Source organism: Catharus ustulatus, chromosome 2, assembly GCF_009819885.2.
Source record: "Catharus ustulatus isolate bCatUst1 chromosome 2, bCatUst1.pri.v2, whole genome shotgun sequence".
Lineage (NCBI taxonomy): Eukaryota > Metazoa > Chordata > Aves > Passeriformes > Turdidae > Catharus > Catharus ustulatus.
In genome coordinates this window covers 115,727,944-115,744,770 of record NC_046222.1, presented here as the reverse complement: position 1 = coordinate 115,744,770, position 16,827 = coordinate 115,727,944, and the positions used below count along the sequence as shown (strand labels likewise).

The window sequence follows — 16,827 nt, the reverse complement described above, 5'->3', positions numbered from 1 at the left end:
TGGACCAGGCAATCTACAGAGCCCTCTCCCAACCTCAACTGTTCTCTGATTATGTGATTATTGATTGGGAAAACAGAATAAAAAATAGAGATGAAACACTATGTGTACATTGGCTGAGACAAGATGTTCTGAAGATGGCTTAAGAACACATGGGAACATGAATGTGGAAAAGTGTAATCATGGTTCCAGAAAGCAAGACATTTTTCTGTTCTTTCAATTTGCTGTAGTATTCACAGGTATATGACACAGGGCAAAACCCCACCAAAATTAATAGTATGAGTGTATGTTTTGTTGTTTGGATTCTGATTTGTTTTTTCCCGATGCAATGAAACCCTAAAAATAGATAGTTTGAAATCCCTTGATTCAATCAGGTTTTATATCAGTCAGGTTGAGGAAACCTCCAGTATCAGTCCAGACTGGGGGTGAACAGATCATGAGCAGCTCTGCTGAGGAGGACTTGGAGGTGCTGGTGGATGAGAGGCGGGACATGAGCCACCAATGTGCTCTTTCAGGCCAGAAAACCAATTTTGCCCTGAATTTTATTTTAGGCCTTTAATGTGAATCTTTTCAGGAAAAACAATCAGCATAATTTGGGCCTAAATAAGCAACTGGGTCATGTAAGTTACAATTTAAATGTTGTCTATAGATTGCTCTGGTCATCAGTTTTGGATAGAATATGCACAGTAATTATTGGAATACACATGACCTTTCACAGGGTTCATCAAAACTTGGAGAAAAGTTGAAAACAAAAAATATTTATCAGAGAGACTGAGACAGAGAGACTTCTCAAGTGGGAAAGGACCCATAAGGAGCATCAAGTCCAGCTCCCAGCTCCTCACAGGACTGCCTAAACTAACCCATAAGAGCATTCTCTGGGTACTCCCTGAACTGGGACTGAGTTGGTGCCATGACCACTTCCCTGGTCCAGTGACTGACCACCCACTGAGTGCTGAACCTTTTCCCAAGTTCCAAACTTGCCCTGTTGCAACTTCATTCCATTTCCTTGTGTCCATGTTGCTAATTTATCAGAGAGAGGAGATTGGCACCTCCCTCTCCTCTGCCCTTCTTGTGGAATTTGTAGACTGTGTGAGGTCACCCAAGTGATCTCAGTGGCTTCTCATTTGTCTGGACCTTGAGACCTTTCACCATCCTGTGTAGTGGTCATGTGGGTGCTAAGGTGCAATCTCCTAAACCTTTCCTAAATTTGAAAAGCTTCATCAGCTTGTTTGGTTTTCGCTTTATCTATTAGCTCAAAATTCTTTTTATTGTTCATGCTTTAAAACATTTTTTATCATTTCAGGTGTTTGTTCTTCCACGCATTTCTTCCCGTATTTTTTCTGACCCATTGAGCTTGGAAAGTTTGCATAACATGCCAGGAATAAAATCAGAACCTTTATGCAGTAATATATATTCTCGATATGAACGAACCATCCTCACCTGGTTGAATAAAAATTATGAGAAAAATCGCCAAATTGTGTGGAAAGATAGTCAAAGAGGTGAGATAATTGTTTCGCTCTATTCTTTCTTCTAATACTCCTTTTGTAGACTTTTGCATTGTTACTCATAGAGATGTTGTGACAACTTGCCGCTGAAAGTATCTTTTTGATACAAGTAATTGCCTACCATATGTATTTCCTTTCCTTGTGTTTCTGTGTTCCAACATCTTTTCATTAGTGCTGTCCATGATGTATCTTCTGAATTCTCTGTGTTCTTATATTCTTTAGGCATAAAGGGTGATGTGAACCCTCTCACTTTCCTTTTTCCATTAATGTTGTCAGAAGTGCTAACAGTAATTACTTTATCTTAATATTCCTGTTTATAGTCAGACACAGCTGTTACTATATATGCTTATGGTGGTATGTTTAAGAGCTAGCTTTTCAGAATTTTTAGAATATTTTTGTATGTCTTTATTCAGTGACATTTGGGAAGGCAGTAGAGACCAAGGTTGCAGATTACAAATCTTGTCCTGTTTGCAAGAGCAGGTTGACTCTCATAATTGCTCGAGTAAGGCTAGATAAAATTACCCTTTCCATGTAAGACTGATCTAGGCACTTTTGGTATTCAAATCTGATAAACTGTTCAACCACTAGTAATTATTGCTTCTATTTTCTTTCATGATTTTTCCCTTTCGTTTCTTGACCCTAACTTAATTGTCTTTTTCAAGCAGTAATTTTGGATTTGTGGTGAACACGAAGAAAGGCCAGTCTGGTGATAAGTAGGGGTGACTTCCAGAATGGCTCATAGGCCACAAGTGGAAAAAAATTCTACCAATTTTTGCCTCAAGCGATTTATGATCTCTCTCAATTATGGATAATCTATTTGGATTTCATCTTCCCTAAGTCTCATTTGGGCACAATCTCTTTGTGCTTTGACTATCCCTTTACTTTTCTCATTTTACTGTGTAGAAGCAAATTGTAATGGTTATTCTCAAATATGTTGAATATTTCTGCTGGTAAGATTGAAGTGTTAGTCTCTACCTCCTGCATCCAGCAGAAACTAGTCCTTTGTTCATAGTCTGTGTCTGCTTTTAAGAGTGACTCAGGGAGCTCCCTAGCTGAATAACATGCCCTGCAGTAGGTAGGTGTATTTGCAATATATTCTATTTTATTATTTGTGCCAATTTTAGTGGAGTTTTCTTACAGCTGCAAGCTGCTTTGCTGGGCTTTTCTGAGCCCCTGTGTGTAGATGACAACTCGCAGAAAGAATGGCTCTGTCTGGCCAGGGCTGTGGCTCACTAGAAATGCTGCATGTATAAATTCCTTATCCCCTCTGTCCTCTGGATTGCAGGCTTCAGTAATACCTGGGTGTCGATGTGTGGCTGGTCTGTGAGAGTTCAATGGGAAGAATCTGAGTGCCAAAATATATCTTATTTAACATTAAACTTCTAATTGAGTTATAGTCTCCAAAGATGAGAGGAGTGAATCTGAATCCTAAAGTACAGATCTAGTGGACATTACCAGACAAAAAAGCTGCAGATGTACAAGTGGAATGTGTACTAAGGATGCATTGAAGGAGCCAATTATTGAAAGTGTTACTTTAGTTGCCTAAGAGTATGTAATGAATTATAATATACAAATGAGGGGGTCTTTTTAATAAGTCATCATCCAATTTTCAGCTGTTGTAAATTAGGGGTTTTTTACAATTACTTAGTTCTAAAGGTTCCTCAAAATTGACATCCAAAAAGAACAATTGAATTACAATATTGGTGTTCTCAGAAAATAATGTAACTTCTGCTAAATCATGCTGTCAGTACAGATAACACACTAGGTTGATATATTAATTATTGCAAATCTGATTGTAGCTTTGAGTCTGGGTCACAGGTGAAGATGAATTCTGTGGTTACTGCTGTGGAACATTTATCTGCATTACAGTTCTTGCCTACAATTTCCCTTAATTACACTTCTTTGCTTTCAGAGAAGCGCAAGATTGGAATAAAAAGGCAGGGTTTATATATACAGTAATTTCACGATTGTAAGCCGCACCACTTTGACTAAAATCCGAACCCAAAGTCCAGTGGAGAAAGGGGCTCCCTTAGTGTCCCAAAACCTCTGTTTTTATCTTGGTAAGAAACGTTGGCTCTTCCCCCTGGCTGGAGCAACTCCCAATGGGATGCAGTAATTTTATCAGTCCCACAGTGGGACTCAATGGCCATTATCAGAAAATGACTGGCTGGAGGAAGGATGGGCTGTGAAAAGATAAAGAACAATGCCCTGCCTGGTTTCAATGAATGGCCCATTAGCAGAATATCTCCCACAAAGATAATGATCACTGCCCCACCCTCAACAGATGGTGATAGAATAGATACCTTTTATCACACTCAGTATTGTGACCCAAGACAGTTGCCAACACCTGGACATGTGACTTATAATCAGGTGCGGTTTGTAATCGTGAAATTACTGTACTTCCTGCGTATGGGAAGTTACAGATACTGTCTTGCTAAATCAACTTCTTTATAGGTTTTTGATTCATGACTTCTGTATTCTCTTTTCTTAGGGTGCACAGGAATAACTTGATGTATGCACAGAACCACACACTTTTCTTTTGCTTCTATTTCCAGTTCTCTCCCCAAACTGCATAAATGAGCATTGTCAAAGATCTAATAATTTTAAAAAAAAGAGAAAATTCTCAAAATTCTCAAAAATTGTGAAATTTCTGTTATGCCTTTGCGTTATGAAAGTGTCTTGTTGTGCAGTCTTAGACTTCTATTTCAGAGATGATCTGTCTTAATATCTCTTTGAATCCTCTGTTTTAGCCTTCATTTACCTCTAGCTTGTTTTTCTTTTGCTGTCTCTGAATGAATTGGTGTCTGCTACTGTGTTGTTCTTTCTGCCAAATGAAGCAAAGAATCTGAGGGCAAAGAACAGAAAAGACTTGATGGACTCAATGCCTTCTCTTTTACCTTGGTCTTTGCTGTTTAAGATTGAGCACTGAGCAATGCCAGGCATTTGAGATGAATGGGAAAGTCTGGAACAAGGAAGATTTAACCTTGATGGAGGAGGATCAGACTGGGGAGTCACTGGACAAACACAAGCCCAGGGGACCCAATGGCGTTCAAGGAGTGCTGAGAGGCCAATGTCAGTACAAGGTCACATTCAGCAGCCTTGGAAATGTCAGAACAACTTTAGGGGGAAAAGTTTGGAAGAGATGTCATTCCCATCTGGAAAGAGAATCCAGAAAGCTTCAAAGCCTCATCTTGTCTCTTGGGATGCATGCACTAAACGATCCTTGCAAACATGACCAGTGAGGTGGACTGAAATTAGGCTGAACTGCCAGGCTCAAAGGGTTGTGGTCAGTAGCACAAAGTCTGGCTGGAATCTGATGACCAGTAATGCCCCAGAGGTGATTAGTTTGAATTTGTTTCTTAAGATCATTCACTGGAGAAGAGTTCATGTACCTTGTCAAATTTAATAAGTTTTATGATATTGAGGTTAATCTTTCAATTCATACTCAGATATTTTGACATTTTAAATTATGTTAGTTTTAAACTAAGTGTTTAGGCAGACTTTTCCAGAGGAAATTAAGTGTCATAAGGAAAAATGTCAGAGTATATTGAGTGTTCACGCCGCTTAGCTGAAAGTCTCCAATATCCTCAGTTATCAATTTTGATTATTATTTACTAATTTTAAGAGAAGGATTAGGTTTATTTTTTGCTTTTTTTCTCCCCAATTCTTACAGATCAGAGAGCAATTACCACTTTTTGCTTAACATTTATGTTCCTGCATATTGCCATCCAAACACTCTGCTTTTTATACTTAGCCCTGACTAGCAAAATGTATTGACCTGTTGTTTTCAGCTCAGGACAGTCTGTTTCCACTAAATAAATGAAGATCTATGCAGGCCAATTTCTCAGTCTTGCCTTTGATACCTAACCTGCTTAAAGTGAAGTGTGACAGTGAGAAAAGCCTAAGCTACTGCAGTGCAGAGAGGTTTCAAATATTCATCTTTATTACACTCATCTAAAGTTGGAGACAACTATGCCATCATCAGAACTCTCCTCTTGTAAGAATTAAGATCTTAATAGCTTAGAAGGAACATTAGCGAGGAGTTTTGTGTCTCCACATCTTCTCTCCTTACTGCTACTGAAAAATAAATACATTTTAAAAGCATCTTGGCATGTGTTTTGGAAGGGCAGGCTTTGTACTATGTCTTATTGACCACAAACTGGAAAGCAATGTTGAAATTTGAGTCCAAATGCCATAAAACTGTGAAATGAAGCTAAGCCTGTTATGCTGAGACTATAATTATACATGAGATATAAGATTCAGTGCCCACTTAAGGCATTATATGGATAATAATAATGATAACAGAGGAAACAATTATTTGAGTGTAATAAATTTTCAGTTTATCCTCTAGAGCTCCTTATCTTCATGTTTCTTTTCAGCATTTCTCTCTGAAAGACTAACTGCTAATAGCATGAAAAACTAACAGTCAGGAAAAACCCTTAAAGCGTTGCTAGAGTGTTGGAATATTGTAATTCAAATCCTGTAGTCCCTAAACAGTAGAAAATCATGCAGATTGGTGAATTAAATTGTCTCTTGAGAAGTTGTATATATCTTCCTTATTAATTATGACTCTTACCATGGTAAAAAAGATAAATTATGTTTTTGGAAATAGGGACTTCAGTGTGTTCCAGGAAGATTTTGAAAAGACTAAATAATACTATATTTAATACAAAATTGTTAGAGAAGATGACAGTCAGTAAATATCAGCAATACCTGAACAGTTAATCTATTTAAGAGCTGTCCCAAGAGCAGATACATCTTCACTTTACTGGAAAAATCTGTTTCAGATGGAAGAGAAATTCTAATCCATTGTCAGCGTGGGTGTCTCTGGCAATCTTAGGCATCATGGCATCTCGCAGGATTCTTACTTCCATTTAGGAATGTTTTGGGCTTTATGCATTTTATTTACTTCACTCTTAGTGAGCTTGGGGGTTTTGTGGTTTAAATTTTTATGTCTTCTAATTATGATATCAATTCAGCATGACATCTGAGTTAAAATCTTAAGGAAGGAGATATTTTAGCATGTGATTACATATTGTCACAAAATTGTGTGAAAGTTAAGTGGAATTCTGGTTTTAAAACTAATTCTGTAGAATTTTTATTTAAGTTTGTTTCTGACATAGCAATTCAGAAGTATTTTTTTTTCTTTCCTATGTTTTAATGAATATTTCTTTCTCTGTCCTTTGTCCTCTGTCCTCTCTCCTTTCTTTCCCCAGTTTTTAGGAAGGATATTTAGGGACTCCATTGATTTTTGCTTCTCAGTTTAATAGTTCTCAGAGAAAATTGACAAACTAGAGTTAAAGAATACTTCCACCCTTTGAAGAGTGGAAAGGAAGAATCTTGTTTAATTTCATGTTATTTTTTTAAATGTTAGAATCACTTCAAAACAGTCTTTTGCAAAATAGCGAATCTTGCTTTTTACAAACTTAATAAAAAGCTGAATTAAAGAAGGGGAAATGAACTGCTATCATGATTATAAAAAATCTGAATTGCAGCAAAGAGAAAAAGAGAACATTGTTCTTGAGGGATAAATCCTGGAAGATATTTCCTGAAATAGAAATTAGCAAAGTTTTAAACTATTTTTCTGTGTTATATTTCATGATCTGCATAGCAAATCATAAGAATGAAACACAAGATGTAAATATGAAGTCCAATAAATTGGCTTTTTAGCCCTGCTTGCCTGCCTTTGTTGATTTGAACATTCCATGTTTGTTTCCTGTATCTGAAAAACCCACAAGATCATATCAGAATTTCATTTAATGAAAAAGAGAAAAATAATTATTTTCTGAGTTTAAAGTCCAAATGCCATTGAGAAATAAGCAGAACTTCGTGTCTCATTTAACTTTTTAGATTTTTGAGTAGTATAAACAATTGTTTGTACAGTTTATACTGTCTGGCATTATGCAGCTTCAGGGTGATAAAAGTATGAAGAAGGGTAATCCTTGAAGTTCTATATTGAAAACATTCAAAGGGTTCATATTTGAAAACCTGTCAAAAAGATCTTAAAAAAAAGAAAATAAAGCCTAAACACTTATATTTTTGTATATTTTTGTATATGTTTGTGTGTACATATAGGCATACATAAACATACCTGTGTGTGTTTGTAGACATGTATGGTTATATTTAAAAATGCATATATTTATACAAATATATGCTGACCCTCAAAAACATGATTTTCCAAAGAAAAATAATCAGACAAATTATTAGAAAGAAATTTTGTTTCCTTACTTGCAATGCACTGTGAGATGTCTAAACAGCAATTCTGCTTTTAGCCAAACAAGGAACTTGGCAGTGTTTGTATGTTAATTGGAATGAATAAGCATACTGTGAAGTTTGAGAAAGATTCTGTTAATTAATTTATTGCAAACAATAAATTTCATTGAGAGCACTATTTAATTTTATGTTACTAAATAACGAAACACAAGCATTACAGCAATCATTGTGAAGCCAATCTAGGAGCCAGCAATGCTGTAATGAAGTGCTGTGATTTGTAGCATTTTAAATTTAAATGATCACTAAGTGAAATGACATGATGTGAGGTCCCACCCCTAGGGTGAAAGGAGCACCCAAGATTCATAAATACTCATGATTGAAAGGAATGACAAAAGTCAGGGTCTGCAAAACCTCACCAAGTTTTAATAGTAAATTACACATGTGGAAGTTGATATGTTAGTCCCTGAGCTACTGTGTAAGGATATGGCAGTGGGTTTTGGATGAAGATGTGAGACAGAAAAAAAGAAATGAAGGAAGCAAGAGGTCACTAGGCCTGGTTCCAGCACTGCTCCAGCTGTTGGGATGTTCAGATTCCTGGGGGGCTTGGTGGGGCTTCCTCACCTTGGTGGTGCAAGTTTTCTGTTGAAGGCCAACGAAATGGGGATGGATGTAAGGTAATGCTGCTCTCATAAAACCCTCAGAAATGTGTCAGTTTAAGATATTGTTCAGGATGAGGATCAGTGAAAATAAAACAAAACTGCATAGAGAGTAAAAGACTATAGGAAGTATTTTTAGGAGCGGAAAGATGAATGTGCATGCCTCAGGGTAAAAGTGTTCTGCAACAGATGGGAATAAATGAGCCATATCCCCAGCGTCTCTGTTTTTCTGTTATTGCCCCATGTGGTGCTTCTTGAACTTTTCTGCTTAGAATTATGAATTGAGAGTGGTATTAAGTTGATCTGTCAGTGATATTTCAAGCATTCTTAGATGAATAATTATCTGTTTTGATGAGCAAGAGTTGTATCCTGCATCCTGCCTGAAGTAGGAACTGTAATTTTTCTTTAATCTCTAATAAAATTAGACTTGTTTGCCATGTTAAGATGAATGTAGCTACACATGCTGTGTGAAGGCAGATATGTTATCAATCTCTTAATCTTAAATTTTACATAATAAATAATAGGCTTTTCAAAAGTTGTTCTCATCTTTCTTACAGTCTGGATGGTGTACTTCAATACTATAATTTCAAAGCTTGTTCTGGTTCTAATGTTAGCATGTACAGGAAAGGTTATTGCAACATATTTCTTCTGTAAATGTTTATTTAGTGCCAGATTTAAGCTACTGAAACATTACTGTAGGTATTATTATAGCTATAGATTAGTTCCACCTCCAGAGATTTTCAGATTCCAGAGTAAGAATTTGCTGAATAATAATATAAGCCATTATTACTGCGCTGGTTTACATGGAAAGGATGTGCTGTGATATATTAAAGGTTGGTGTAGCTCAGTATTCTACCTTCAACAGAAGTTGCTTAGAGATGAGCAACACTGCAAATGTACAGAAATATTTTATACATACTCTGAGACTTCCTGCTTTGAAGTTCTGGACTCCTTCATATGGAGGGAGTACTCCTGTAATGCTGTACTAGATTTCCATTCTGCAAATTTAATTGTATTTTCAACCTCTGCAGACTTGTAGTATCAAAATATTCTAAAGCAGTAAGTAAATTTAAAATCTCTGTTCTGTGCAATATACTTTTTTTTTTGGTTTGCTGCTTAATAGTGTAACTTGGTTCTTCCTTTGCTGACAAATTTGTGTATGCCACTAAGCTATATAACAACATCTAGTTCCTACTTTTGGTGTCATGCCTTCTTATACAGACTGCTGTCATAGCACCATTCCACTTCTACTCTAAGTAACATAGTCTAATTTATTAATGTCTTATAAAGCCCTGTTTTATACCTTTAATCACAAAAGGCCATCAGTTTCAAGATTTTTGTAAGAATGCATTTGGATTACTTGAAAATTCTCATATAATAGTAGCCTAGCTCTGTATATTTTTTCCTCTGTTTTTTGGTAACTCAGAATTTGAAAAAAATTAAGAAGATTTATCATTGGTAGCTCTTGCGACTCCTTAGATATAAAGATTTTCAAGTCATGGCAAGAATTTAATTTTTTTTATGATTTGTGAAAACAGCAGAACAAGCTTCACAAGAAATACAGTACTTAAATAAGGATTTATTGCTGCTTTTACTTTTTAATATAAAATAACTTTTAAACTTAGTAGATTAAACTAAATCTGATCCTTTAAGTGTTTTAATCCTTGGTATAAGGCCAGTTTTTACACTATGCAATGTCACAGTGACACTATCTTCTTATGTGGTCTTCTTATCCAGATAATTCCAATGCATAATATTTCTGCTTATCCAGATAATGGATCAGTTAATAAAAGTGAAACTTAAAAAGAACCCACAATAAATCCCAGAAGTGGAGAACGAGAGACCATTTTTATTCTCATATACAAAGACTAATTTCAATATTCCTATAGTATGCTAAGCAGGTATTTGCCTAGCTGTTATAAAAATCTCTGAAAAAGGAGATTCCTCAATCCACTTAAGGCAATATCTGCCAGAATTTCCCACTCATTTCCATTTGAATAAGTTTCCTATTGTCTAACATAAACTCAAGCATGGGAAATTTTGGGGTATGTCCATCCTTTCTCTTTTAAAATATTGTGTGTAGTGAATCTTTGATTTTCTAGTAACTTTATACATATTTGCAGATTGTTACGTTCTCCTCCAGTTTCTCTCTGTCCCCCGTGGCAAAACATTTCCATTCTTTCAGTCTTTCACTGTACTCAGGTCAGGATTTTTTGTAAACGCTTTTTGTTGCTTCTTGAAGTTTGCTGCCCATTGCTGGTTCCTTTAAGAGGTGAGACTTTAGTAGAAATGAACAGAAGTGAAAAGATCAGTCTGTGTGTTTAAGATGCAACACTCCTATTAATGCATGCTAGTGTAGCATTTGCTTTTTCTGCCACAGAAAAGTGTTTTCTCCAGATTCTTTTCTGCAGAAGTTCTCTCTATCCAATTTTCCATCTAGCACTTGCATAATGAATTATTCTTAATTAATTGTAGTATGCTGCAAGAATCATTACTGAATTTCATCCCATTTGTTTCAGATCATTACTCCAGTTGTTCAAGAGCTTAAATTATAGTCCTTTCCTCTTGAATACTAGCAACCAATTTTTCTTCACAAAGCCAATTTTTTAATCTGTTTTATATTATCTCCAGATGGGAGCAAGATAATTTTGTGCAATTTTAAAAAATTGCATATGAAAATATTGGAAAGTACACAATCTAGGATGTTTTTTTGTGGACAGCTGATAGCAGTTAGGATTACTGAAGTTTGTGCTTCACTTTACAGGTTTTTTTTCCTAGGATACATTTTCATTGCTTTGATATGACCGAGAATGTAATCAAAATCTTACTGAAATTAAAATATGTAGAATTTTTTTTTGGTCCATTGTATCATTTACATGACAAAGAAATAAAAAAAATATATTAGCTAGAGGAGTTTATGATGACTGTTTCTTGGTATTCTGCCAACAAATAAGTGGTTTGTCATTTTCATGTAGAATTGTTGTAAATATTCCCTTTATTATCTCAATTTGGAAAATAGTTTTCATGTCCTGCAAAAAAATCAAAAGACTTATTAGACTTCAAATCTAATAACAAATATAAACAGCTATTAAATTTTTATGGGGTTTTTTGGTTTTTCTGTGAAAAATAGATTATGGGTATTCATTGCAAAATCTTGAAGACTTTTTATTGATTCATCAAGTTTTAAAAAACTCAATGGATCTGGACTTCCTTTAAAACATATTAAAAAAAAAAAGTGAATAATTAGAGTGCCATGGCAAAGCTTTGCTACTTCTGTGTCGAAATGCTTCATTAATGGAGCAAGCAGTGTGTCTTCAAAAGTTGGCTTAACCTGTCATGAGAAAGATGGAGACAATGTTGTTGTGCTTGGTTGCTACATGCATGCAATATGATGCTATTAACCCCAACAAACCTATTAAAAGTAAATGCATTCAGGAGTTAAGTTGGTCCCAAATCACCGAACTGACCATGCATGCTGCTTCCTTTAGTGCTGAGTGCAATCAACAAGTGAAACAGAGCTACTCTGATTTCAGGTCCCTTGTAGTGGCCTTATGCAGTGTATTTTTAGGTTTCCATAACCACAAGTGTTTGAGTGCACTCGTAAGTGGCTGCACGTCCACTCCAAGCTAGCCCTGCTTGTTTTCTTTTAAGTATGGTAATTTCATGACTAAAAGGTGCACTGGATTATGAGGTGCACTTTCAGGTGTCGGCAAATTTCCGAACTTTGTCCATATATAAGGCGCACTGGACTATAAGGCGCACTTTTTTTTGTAGCGAGGATCTGTGTGCAACAAAGTAACAAATTAGTAATGGAATCGCACGATCGCGGGGTTTACTGGCAGGTGCTCAATTTGCAAACATTTTTCACAGATTGGCGTAGCCTTTAAACACAGCCCCAGGTGCCCTCCCCGTGCACAGGGCCCGGGCACTCCCACCCACCCCAGGTGCTGGCTGGCGCGGCTCCCGCGGGGCCGCCCCCCCCTTGCGGCTCTGTTTGCACTCCCACTTCTGGGTTGGGAAATTCCTGAACTTTGTCCATATATAAGGCGCTCCGGATTATAAGGCACATTTCCGGGTTTTGATCAAAATTTTAGTCAAAAGGGTGCGCCTTATATACGTGAAATTACTGTACTTTCACCTCTTGTGATGGGTGAGACAGAGTACAAAACACCCTCTGGTGGGTCAGGGTCCTGGTTTGTTGTAGAACCAGCCCTTCCCCTGTTTGATAATTTCACACACACAGTTACTTCCCACAGCACTCTGTTCACATTCCCTCTGTGCCAGGGAGGCCACTGGACCATCAGGGAAAAGCCTTGGCAATTCCTGCTGTGCTGCTGCTCACAGACATGTCTGGCCAAAGTCCCTAGACATCCAGTGACATTTGTCTCTATGCACCTTTATGATCTTCATAATCTTCTCCCACTTCCAAAATCTTTCCTCCAATTATAAATTGTTTTTTACCTTCTTTCCAGTCCCCTGTTGTCTCATCAATGAATTCTTTTTGGAAATGCTTCTTTTTTTTGTTTCTTCTTTTCATAACTCCAAGTTTCCAGTTTTCCCAATCTTATTAGTCTGTATGCAGAGCACAGTTCATTATCTGCCTAATTGGGGCTTCTGTCTCACTCCTCTTCATTAATGGGAGATTTAGAATGTGTCATTTTAGTCTTGGTGTTATCAAAATTTGCAGCTAGCCCTTTTGGGATGCAGCTAGAAAGTAGCAGGAATCTGTCTCAATTCAGAAGTGAAAGTTTGGGCAATTTTCTCTCCCCCTACCCCCAGTCACACAGGGTTGTTTGCTACCTGTTACCATTCCTGTTTGAAACTATTTTTGGCCAGGTTTTTCTCATTGCACTGGATGAAAATCTTTATCTTAAAGATCCACTTGAATTTTTTTTGTTTTTGCAAGAAATGCCAGTACAAATGAAATTCAATATATTTACATGCTTAGAGGTATCCTGAGTAATAATTCTGATTTCTATTGTTTATTTCTACTAAAATTGACTAATTCTTTTTAAAAACTTAATTACTGTAGAGTGGTTAGCTGGCAGATGTTCTGCTAGATTTGATGTAATTAGGAAAAATACGTTATGTTTTCTGACCAATTTATTCACAAGCCTTTGAGTTAAGTAGGTTGATTGATAGTAGGAGGATTAGCTGAAAAACAACAAAAATGCTTATAGAAGTATTTAATTAGCTAAGATGGAAAAATATTCCACTTAATGGGGTTTTTTTTAACACAACTATAAAGCTATAGCTCAATAAATGGTTTTTAAAAAATAGTCCTACCGTTTCATTTCCACTTGTACAATTATGTTGCTGAACGAAAAAACTGGATTGGGTGATCCAGATTAAGCAGCAAATGAATTTTTTGCTATTTCTTTTTAAGCCAGCTTTGTTCCCCAGCTACTTTGCTGGCACACAGACAATTCTACCAGCATGAAAGCAAGGATTAGTGAGAACACAACAAACTACAAAAGTGCTGTGTGTGGTGTTCCTGGCCATGGCAGGGGCTTGGAGCTTGATGCTCTTTCATGTCCCTTCCAACCCAAACCATTCTGTGATTCTGTGATTCTGTGATACAGGCACATCTCCTACTGCTTAAGTGTGCTCAAGTAATATTTCCACCAGAAGATTAAAAGCAGCAAAAAGTATATTTAAAGTAAAATATAAAGTAGGATAAAAAATAGTTACTTTTTTTGTTCAAAGCATGCGATTTAATGAGTTTCCATAACCATGCTCAGCAAATCCATCTAGATTGCTAACCAGAAGAATAATTCAATATTGGACCTAGTAAAGCAGAAATAATTAATCTTAAAAAGTTAAAAATAAAAATTTGAAAATGGTGATTTATTAAAAATACTGATATTTTGTGCTGAGAGTCTGAACTCTATAAATAAAAAAGAAGACAGTTTATTGATTTTTATAGGTTCCAACTATAATCAATAAAATGATGGATTTATGTTAGAAAGACTGACTTTATGCTTTCAAAAATGTATTTTGCTATTTTTAAAGTATTTGTTTTTGCAGAGACTAGATTAAATGTTTTTTTTTAAATAACTGCTAGCAGGGGTCTGAGAAGATAGGATGAAAAGAGTGTCTCCAGATATTTGTAAAAAGGATGTGTGAATTGAGTTAAAATTAATAATGTTACAGTTTACTATATTATATTACTACTGTTACATATTTCTATAATCTCTTCCTGTCATAAATAACAGGAAGATGTTATATATCCAGTCAGACTCCATCTTTGGTACCTTCCACTGTGGAATTTTCAACACTTGAAAGCAGAATTTTCTACTTGAAGAATTTCTTTCAGTTAAACAATTAGGAAAAAATAATTTTGACACAGTGAGATTAATGCAAGTTTTAATTTTGTTTTGCAAACTTAAGCAAAATTAAATAATCATACAAATAAGTTTTTTAAATACTGTTGGTTATTTTAAAAAATATATTTAATTAAAGTATATGTAATGAATATTCAGAATAATATTACCTAAATTGATTCACAGCATGAATGGGAAAAAATAAGGAATTTTGGGCCATGCCTAAACATCACCACACTGAAGCAGTGGCAAATTAAAATTATTACCAATGTCATAGAGTTAAGCTGAGATGGATTTATAGACCTTTGTTTTTAAGTTTGTGCAGCATCTGCTCCTGTTTTTTCTTACTAAAGCAGGATGAGCTGAAGCATCTGCAACTTGATGTGAAGTGATAGACATTTAATTTTTTGATAATGACTCATCTGTAGTCTATAAATGTCTTCTCTTTTTCTGCATAATGACAAATAGACTTTGCTTAGGATCTGGTGCAGGCATTTGTTGTGGGTTGAACTAATTTTTTAAGTGTAATAGTGAAATGAAGCCTTTATAACTTGTCACATATGAGAAAGTTGATCCCAGTCCATCTGAAAACCTTGCCATTGGCTGAAATCCAGTGTTTCCTAAATTTGAGATCTTGAATCTGAGAGAGTAAAGTTGTGCAAATGATGTGTTAAATGTTTTAAGTTATGGATGCTTCAAATAAGAAATTATAAATAAACTCTATTTAATGTCTTAATAATCCATTTTATTTTGATAAAAACCATTAGAAATATAAACAATTATCTAATCTTCTGAGGCATTGGGATTTACAGCAGAGGTGATTTGTGCTGTAACAATTGAGCTGTTACCTCTCATTTATATTGCATTTATGCTAAATAATTTAATATGACCTTAAAGAAAATCAATAACTTTTCCTTGTGTCTTAAGCATTTCAACTTTAAAGGATTTCTGCATATTTTAATGAGTTTCAGTAGCTCTATTAATGCTAGGCCTATAGTAATTAAAAGCTTACATATTTAGGCTCCTAAATGATGAGGTTAAGTTTAGATTATTTGTTTTCCATTCTGCTGTGATGAATACTCTTACATGCTGCAGCAGAGTGAATAATAGTTAAAATATTCTAGGTGAGGTTTTTCAAGTTTTCAGCAACAGCTCTGAAATAAAAATATACAGTGAAATTCTACATGTGAGTGGATGTTTCCTTCTTATGTTCTCTCCTCTACTCAAATAATTACCATATCTATTTATAACAAAATAGGCATCTTGGGGAGAAGAGAGTCTCATGAATCTTGCTTTGTGTTTTAATCAGGTGGAATACCACCCATGAGATGGATAGTGAATTTTGACCAAGATCTTCTAGACGGTCTGGTACTGGCAGCACAGATAGCATCTTATTGTCCGTATTTGGTAAGAAGGTTTTTTAACACTGGGCAAGTTTTTGCAGTTTATTAATGTCAGTGCCTTTGTTCAGCCTCATTTTCCTTTGCAATGCTGAGGAGTGCATTGAGTTCAGCTGTGTGTAGCTGTGCTGAGCTGCAGGTGGAGCTCTGGGTGGTGGGAGCCCAAGGAGAGAGCTGGCACTGAGCCTTTGCATCACAAAGGTTCTGGGGAGCTGAGGCACAGCCAGGTGACCAGGGGGACACAGCAGGAGCTGAGGATCCAGCAGGACCCCAGACTGTGACATGCTCAGACTGAGGGTGTGTAAAAGCCCAGGGTTTCCTTTGAGCAGGGTCCTTCCTCAGAGGCACCAGCTTGAGGTGTTCTTCTGTTCTTGCACTAAGATTAAATTATTTTAAGGATCTGATGGCTGAGACTCTGCTGTGGGAAACCTGGGCTCAAGACTTGGCAAAGGAAACCTTGTCTGAGTGTGAGAGTGGGATGTGTGAGGAGTCAAACAGGGCATCCACTATTCACTGCAGCCTCCCATTGCCAGGGACCTCCAGTCCCAGCTCAGGTGCCTGCCAGTGTCTTCCAGGTGCTTGGACAGGGAAGTTTTCTTGGCAGAAACTTGACCTATGGAATTTTTAAAAACAAAAAACCACTACCCCTACATTAGCAAGTCATGGGGGACTATTTCAGTATTACAGTAATTTCATGACTACAAGGTGCACCCTTTTGATTAAAATTTTGATC

General features: G+C 36.2%; 1 protein-coding gene across 1 annotated transcript in view; it reads left to right on the top strand.

Annotated features, from left to right (window-relative positions):
- Window positions 1–16,827, top strand: part of CFAP47 (cilia and flagella associated protein 47) — a 266,976-nt gene that overhangs the window by 62,551 nt on the left and 187,598 nt on the right. Inside the window, exons 33-34 of the mRNA XM_033053233.1 lie at window positions 1,301–1,496; window positions 16,004–16,101. Coding sequence (XP_032909124.1) covers window positions 1,301–1,496; window positions 16,004–16,101 — 294 coding nt within the window. The remainder of the gene's footprint in view (window positions 1–1,300; window positions 1,497–16,003; window positions 16,102–16,827) is intronic.